We start from the raw sequence: 7,669 nt of genomic DNA, 5'->3' as shown, positions 1-7,669 counted from the left end.
GGGGGGGGCGTGAGGGACGTACCCGGTGTGGGGGTAGGAGTGGGGCGGGGGGGGGCTATGGGGGGAAAGAGGCGTTGGGGGGAGATAGAGGGGAAAGAGGCGTATATGTGAGTAGGCAGAGCAGGTAGAGGGCTCTGTACGGGGCAGATATGGGGGACAGAGGCCTATGTGGGGCAGATATAGGGGGAAGAAGCCCATATAAGGCAGATATAGTGGCAAAAGGCCTATATGGGCGCAGATATAGGGGAGAGAGACCTTTGGAGGGGTAGATATGGGGGAATCGGGCCTTCGGGGGCGTAGATATAGGGGAAAGGCCTATATGGGGGCAGATATGAGGGGAAGAGGCTTGGGGGGGGCAGATATGGGGAGGAGAGGCCTTTGGAGGGACAGATATAGGGGAAGGAGGCCTATGAGGGGGCAGATATGGGAGGGATGAGGCCTCTATAGGGGTAGATACAAGGGAAAGAGATTTTTGGAGGAGTAAATATAACAGATAGAAGGCTGTACCGGGGGCAGTTATAGGGGAAGGTGGCCTATGGGGGGCAGATATGGGGGGCAGAGGTCTTTGGGGAGGTAGATCTAGGGAAAGAGGCCTTTGGAGGGGCAGATATAGGGGAAAGAAGCTTTTGGGGGGCAAATATGGGCAGGATGAGGCCTATAGAGGGGTAGATATAAGGGAAAGAGGCCTTTGGAGGGGTAGGTATAGCAGATAGAGGACTATAGGGGAACAGATATGGGGGGAAGAGGCCTCTTTGGGGGCAAATATGAGATTAAATGGTCCTTTAGTGCTGCAAATGTGGGGAGATGGAGCTTTGGGAGGGCAGCTATAGGGGCAAGAGGCTTTTTGGGGGCAGCTATAGGGGGCAGAGGCCCCTATGGGAGCAGCCACAGGGGGCATTGGCACATCTCATCCCTGGGGATTGGGGTAAAGCGGGGCCGTTGCTGCAGGTTTTGGGGTGCTCTTGGGCTGCTCCGTCCGTCTGCCCCATGGGGGGAGCTTTGGGGGGGGTCCCTTTGCCCCCCCCTTTGAGGCCCCCCCGGGGTCTCCAGTCGCCGCCGTTGTGCCCCAATTCCTGCCGTTCTCCCCCCAGTTTCCCCCCTGGATACTCCAAACATGGGGGGTTCACCCCAAATATCATCCTGGGGGTGATGGGGGGGTTCAGCGCCGAAAGCTGGGGGGAAGGTGGAGGTTTTGGGGTGCCCCGATGCTGTTTGTGCTCCGGATTCCTGCTGCAAACAGGGGGAACCCCCCTGGTTTGGTCAGAGATGGAGCCCCATTGATGGAAGAGACGCGATGGCACCCCAAAAAGGGGGAAAACCTGGTTCCCCCCCCCAAAACCCCCCCCCCAGGACCCCCCCATTGCATGGGGACAAGCGTGACACCACCGGCACCGCCTTAACGAGGGATAAACCCTATGGAAAAGGGAACCGAGACTCCAACCACGGGGGCTTGGGGGTGCTCAAGGGCCCCCCCCCCCAATCCACCCATTTTGGGGGTGAAGAGGCAGCGCTGGACCTATTTTGGGGGGATTTCACCCCAAAAACCCCATCAGCACCTTGTAGAGACACCGGAGGCACGGAGCTGAAGCTGCGGCACAATGAAGCCTTGGGGGGGGGGGGGCGCCCATGGGGGGGGTTCTGGGGGGGGTGCTGGTTTTGGGGGGGGCCCCCCCGTGGTGCCGGGCTCTCACCTGTGTGTTCTCTTGCAGATCCCCCCACTGCTTCCTCCTCCTCCTCCTCCTCTCAGCCCGTTTCTCTCTTTGCGGCCGCACCAGGCAAGTGCCCCCCCCCCGGCCCCCTCCTGCACCCCCAGCTGGAAAATGTCGGGGGGGGGGGCAAAGCCTGAACCTTAAACACCCCCCCGTGTGATTTAGGGGGGGTCAGGGCCTGTTTGGGGGTCCCAGTGCTGGTTTGGGGGCCCCAATGGCACAGTGTGCTCCAGCAGGCACTACTGGGACCGGGGGGGGGGGACCCCCAAAATCCGCCCCTGTTTGGGGGGGCTTTGCCTGGGGCTCATTCAGGGGGTGGGGGGGGGGCAAAAGGTCCTGAGAGCTCCCAAAAATGGGTTGGGGGGGTGAGGGGGGAACACACCCCCCCCCCCCAAAAGGGACATTTTTCCTCTTTTCCTGCTGATTAACACTTTGTCTTCTGCTTCTGGGGGGGGGCTGCCCCACGGCTTCACCCCCCCCCCTCCTGCCCCACGGCTTCACCCCCCCTTCCTGCCCTATGGCTTCACCCCCCCACCCCTTGGCTGCTGCTGGTGCTTTGCATGCCCCCCCCCCTGCACCCCGGGCCCCCCCCCAGGGGGAATGGACCGTTTCGCCGTGGTTTGGCCTCAAACCCCATTGGAGGCACCTGCGCCGCGACCCCCCCCCCCCGGTGCATGGGACTGGGGGGACACGGGAATGGACACCCCAAAACCCGCCTTGGATCAACCCAAACCCTCCTCCTAACCCTGGAGCACCCCAAAACCAACCCTGGAGGACCCCAAACCCTCCTCCCCACCTTGGAGGACCCAAAAACCAACGTTGGATCAACCCAAACCCCTCCTTCAAACCCTGGAGCACCCCAGAACCAACCCTGGACACCCCAAAACCCATCTTGGAGACCCCAAACCCTCCTCCCCATCTTGGAGGAGCCCAGTACAACCTCGGATCAACCCAAAACCTGCCTTGGAGGACCTCCAAAACAGCCTTGGATCAACCCAAACCTCTCCTTCTAACCCTGGAGCACCCCAAACCCCACCTTGGAGCACCCCAAACCTTCCTCCCCACCTTGGAGGAGCCCAAAACGAACCTTGGATCAACCCAAAACCCTCCTTCAAACCCTGGAGCAGCCCAGAACCAACCTCCCAACCTTGGAGGACCCCAGAACCCACCCTGGAGACCCCAAAATCCACCTTGGACACCCCAAAACCAACCCTGGAGACCCCAAAATCCACCTTGGACACCCCAAAACCAACCCTGGAGACCCCAAAATCCACCTTGGACACCCCAAACCCTCCTCCCCACCTTGGAGGAGCCCACAACCAACCTTGGATCAACCCAAAATCCTCTTTCAAACCCTGGAGGGCCCCAAAACCAACTCTGGAGGACCCACAGCCCCTCGTCCCCACTTTGGAGGACCCCAAACCCCACCTTGGAGACCCCAAACCCCTTCTCCCAACCTTGGATCAGCCCAAAGCCCCCCTCCTAACGCTGGAGCACCCCAAAGCCAATCTTGGAGACTCCAAAACCCACCTTGGACGATCCCAAACCCTTCTCCCCACCTTGGATCACCCCAAAACCCTCCTTCAAACCCTGGAGCACCCCAAAACCTGCCTTGGAGGACCCAAAATCCCTCCTGCCCATCTTGAAGGACCCCAAAACCTTCTTCCCACCCCTGGAGCACCCCAAACCCCCCCCATCCTGCCCCAAACCCAGTGGGTGGGGGCAGCTGCACCCATCGTGGGGTCCCCCCCCATCACTACAGCCCCAATTCAGGTGGTTTTAGCCCCAAATCGAGCCTCCCGCCCCCCTCCCAAGGCCGGTTTTGGGGTGTTTGGGGGGGCCCCCCTTTGTGCCGCTGCAGGACCCGCTGCCCCCCCCGCATGGCTGTGCCGATGGACGGAGGGGGGGGACCCCCCTTGGGGTGCATGCGGGATCCCCATTCCCGGAATTCCCACCTTCCATCTGACGTTTCCCCCCCCCTCTCTCCGGCCCCAGCGGCTGCGGGGGGGCGAGGAGGAGCCTTCATCCCACCCCCCCCCCTTCATCCAACGGGATTCCCGCTCCGAAGGAACCGGATTCCCCGGAATCGCCCTTTGAGGTGGTGCCGGATCGCGCCGCCTTCGACCGGGAATACGGCCCCGGGAGCATCCCGATGGCGGAGCGGGAGGTGCTGAGCCAGATCCCGGAGGATCGCGTCTGCGACTTCCCGGTGAAAGCCCGCACCGGGAACGGCATTCCCGGCCTTCCAGCCAAGCTTCCCACCGGATTGGCCCGGCAAGCGTCCGGCACGGCTGCGGCCTTGGAAGAGGTGTCCAAGTGCGTGCGGGAGATGCACAGCTTCACCAGCGAGCTGCTCAGCTGGGATTTAGTGGAGAGGAATGGTGGGAATGGGAACAGCGCCGGGAATCCCGGCACCGCCGAAGCCGACAGCTCCGGCGATTCCGACGACACCGTCATCGAGGAGGCAGCGCCGGAGGAAGCACCAGCCCCCCTCCCCCCTGGAGCCACCCCCGTTCCCAGCCCCATTCCCGCTGCCCGGGACTGGGAGGAGGAGCGGCTCACCCTGCGGGCGCTGCAGGAGCTGGGGGAGCCTCCTCGGGAGCCGCCCAATCCCAGCGGGAATGTCGCTGAGCCCCCCCCTCCCGCGGGGCGGCCGCTGCTCCTCTGGCGCAGCCTGGCAGGTAAAACACAGCTTCCGGCCCCAAAAAGGCTCTTTTTAGACCCAAACCGGTGCCGAGTCACCCCCGAACCAGCGCGGGGGGGGGGGGGAGGCACTATGGGGGGAGTAAGTAGTGATGGGGGGTGGAAAAAGGGAGGCTCCCGCCCCATAGTGCTGCCTGCTGGGGGGCAGGGGGGGCTGTGTGTGCCTCATGTTTTGGGGTGATAAAGGGGGATTTTGGGGTCCAACCCGCCGCTGGTCTATGGGGGGGATAATTAATGCGTGTAATGAGAGGGGGTGTTGATGCCTGTAATGGGGAGGGGTGTTAATGCGGGTAATGAGAGGGGGTATTAATGCCTGTAATGGGGAGGGGTGTTAATTAACGCTTGTGATGGGGGGGGTTATTTAGTGCCTGTAATGGGGGGGGTGGTTAATTAATGCCTGTAATGGGGGGGTGGTTTATTAATGCCTGTAATGGGGGGGGTGGTTAATTAATGTCTGTAATGGGGGGGTGGTTTATTAATGCCTGTAATGGGGGGGGTGGTTAATTAATGCCTGTAATGGGGGGGTGGTTTATTGATGCCTGTAATGGGGGGGTGGTTAATTAATGCTTGTAATGGGGGGGTTAATTAGTGCCTGTGTTAATGAGGTGCAAAGCAGGGGGGGGTGGAGGTGAAGCCACGGGGGGGGGTTAGGGTTAGGGTCAGGGTCAGGGTCAGGTTTAGGGTCAGGGTCAGGGTCGGGGTCGGCTCCCGCGCCGTGTCGCGGTGCGGCCGCGCGGTGGCGCTGTGGCCGCTCCGAGCCGCCGCTCCCGTGTGTCCCCGCAGCGCGGGAGCTGGTGCTGTGGCGGGACCCGCGGCGCTCGGCGCTCGTGCTGGGCGCCAGCCTCGTGCTGCTGCTGTCGCTGGCCACGCTCAGCGCCGTCAGCGTGTGCGCGCACCTGGCGCTGGCGCTGCTCTGCGTCACCGTGAGCCTGCGCGTGTACCGCGCCCTGCTGCAGGCGCTGCACAAGGCCGAGGAGGGGCACCCCTTCCGGTGAGGGGGGGGCACCCGTCATGGGGGGGGCGAGGGGGGGCACCCCTTCCGGTGAGGGGGGGGCACCCGTCATGGGGGGGGGCACCCGTCATGGGGGGGGGCGAGGGGGGGCACCCTTCATGGGGAGGGGCACCCGTCATGGGGGGGGGCAAGGGGGGGCACCCCTTCCGGTGAGGGGGGGGCACCCTTCATGGGGGGGGCGAGGGGGGGCACCCTTCATGGGGGGGGGCACCCGTCATGGGTGGGGGGCGAGGTGGGGCACCATTCATGGGGGTGGACGAGGGGGGGCACCCCTTCATGGGGAGGGACGAGGGGGGGCACCCCTTCCGGTGGGGGGGGGGCACCCTTCATGGGGGGGGTGGGCACCCGTCATGGGGGGGGGCGAGGGGGGGCACCCTTCATGTGAGGGGGAGCACGGGGGGGCACCCTTCATATGAGGGGGGGCGAGAGGGGGGCGCCCTTCCGGTGGGGGGGCACCCCTACCAGTGGGAGGGGGGACCGGGAGGGCACCCTTCAGGTGAGGGAGGGCGGGCGGGGGGGGCGTTGGGGACAGTGGTGGCACCCATAAGGTGATAGGGTGCCCCTCGGGGTGGGGGGGGTGAAGGGTTTGGGGTGCAAAGGGGGGTTGTGGGGTGCAGAGGGAGGGGTTTGGGGGTTCAAAAGCTGATTTTGGGGTGCAAAAGGGGATGTTGGGCTGCAGGGGGGTTCAAAGGGGGTTTTGGGGGGTCACCCCCATCTCAAAGCTTACTCAGAGCTGGACGTGACGTTGTCATCTGAGACCTTCCACTTCTCGGTGTAGAGCCGGATTTGGGGGAGCAAACGGGATTTGGGGTGCAAAGGGGGGTTTTGGGGTGCTGTTGGGGTCCCCCCCTCCCCTGACCGTGCCCCCCCACCCTCCCCCAGCGCATACCTGGAGCTGGACATAACGCTGTCCCCGGAGACGTTCCGCGCCGCGGCCGCCGCTGCCGCCCCCCCCCCTGAACCGGGCACTGCGGCTGCTGCTGCGCCTCTTCCTGGTGGAGGACCTGGTGGATTCCCTCAAGGTAACACCGACCCCCCCCCCGGCACCCCCCAAATCCCTCTTTTACCCCCCCTCGGGACCCCCAAATCCCTCCTTCCTCCTCCAGTTGGCCGTGTGCATGTGGCTGCTGACCTACATCGGAGCTGTCTTCAATGGCATCACCCTCCTCATCCTCGGTGAGAACGGGGCTTTGCCCCCACTTCCCCCTCAAAAAGCCCCCCCCCCAAGTGTGTAATGGGGGGGGGGCAATAATAACGTTGTGGGGGGGTTGCCCCCCCCTTGGTGATGCTGAACCCCCTTTTCTTGTCACAGCTGAGCTCTTGGCCTTCACGCTCCCACCCCTCTATGAGAAGTACAAGGTAAGGTCCAAAGTGACCAAGGAACACCCCAAAATACACATGGAACAGCCCCAAAAGAGAGGAGGCGCCCCCAAAATGAAGGGGGGCACCTCGAAAGGGGGGGGTCACCTTAAAATTGGGGGGTTCCGCCTTGAACCCCTTCCTCTTCCTCCCCAAAGGTGCAGATCGATCAGTATATGGCCATCGCCCGCAGCCACACCAAGGACCTCATGGCCAAGTAAGTGCTGATGGGGCCCCCCCATCGCTCTGCCCCCCCCATCTCCCAGCCTCACCTCTCTCCTTTCCCCTTTCCCATAGGATCCAGGCGAAAGTCCCGGGCTTGGCCAAGAAGAAGCCAGAATAAACTCCCCCCAGGGGGGGAAATATTGGGGTACCCCCATATGGTGCCCCCCCCCCCTTCATTCACTCACCCCAAACTCAACCCCCCCCTCCAAGCTCGTACAACCCCCCCATATCTCACAGTGGCTTCCGTCTGTCCCCCCCCAGCACCCCTAAACCTTGGACTTGGGGCCTCTCTATGGGGCTATTTGGGGGGGGCTGCACCCCAAACTCCCCCCTGACTCCTCCCACCCTCAGCTCATTCGCCCCCCCCTTTATTTTTTTAATGTTAATTAAGGTGAAATGTCTGTAACTGCTGTAAACGGGGGGGGGAGGGTGGCAAAGCCCCTCTCCCCACCCCCCCCAAACCGCACTGCCCCCCCCTCACTCCCCCCAACACCCCAAATCTATGGGGTGAGGGGGGGGGAAATGGGGACCCCCCTTCCAAAGCCGCCCGCGGGGACGTGGCATCAATAAAACACCACGACGGGTGGTTGTGCCCCCGCCTTGTCACTGTGTGTCCCCAAATGCCCCCCCCCAAGTGTCCTTGTGCCCCCCCCCCCACGTC

At 63.3% G+C, this 7,669-nt stretch overlaps 1 protein-coding gene across 1 annotated transcript; it reads left to right on the top strand.

Annotated features, from left to right (window-relative positions):
• The first annotated feature begins 3,793 nt into the window (after positions 1-3,793).
• On the top strand, positions 3,794-7,614 carry LOC115602986 (reticulon-3-like). Its single transcript, XM_030474480.1, is given in 8 exon segments — positions 3,794-4,390; positions 5,196-5,403; positions 6,307-6,370; positions 6,372-6,446; positions 6,531-6,600; positions 6,737-6,783; positions 6,942-7,000; positions 7,081-7,614. Coding segments are annotated over 8 exon segments (1,098 nt in total). The 5' UTR covers positions 3,794-3,861; the 3' UTR covers positions 7,127-7,614.
• Positions 7,615-7,669: the final 55 nt, after the last annotated feature.

Source organism: Strigops habroptila, unplaced genomic scaffold (assembly GCF_004027225.2).
Source record: "Strigops habroptila isolate Jane unplaced genomic scaffold, bStrHab1.2.pri NW_022045597.1_ctg1, whole genome shotgun sequence".
NCBI lineage: Eukaryota > Metazoa > Chordata > Aves > Psittaciformes > Psittacidae > Strigops > Strigops habroptila.
This window is presented reverse-complemented; position numbering and strand designations above follow the sequence as displayed.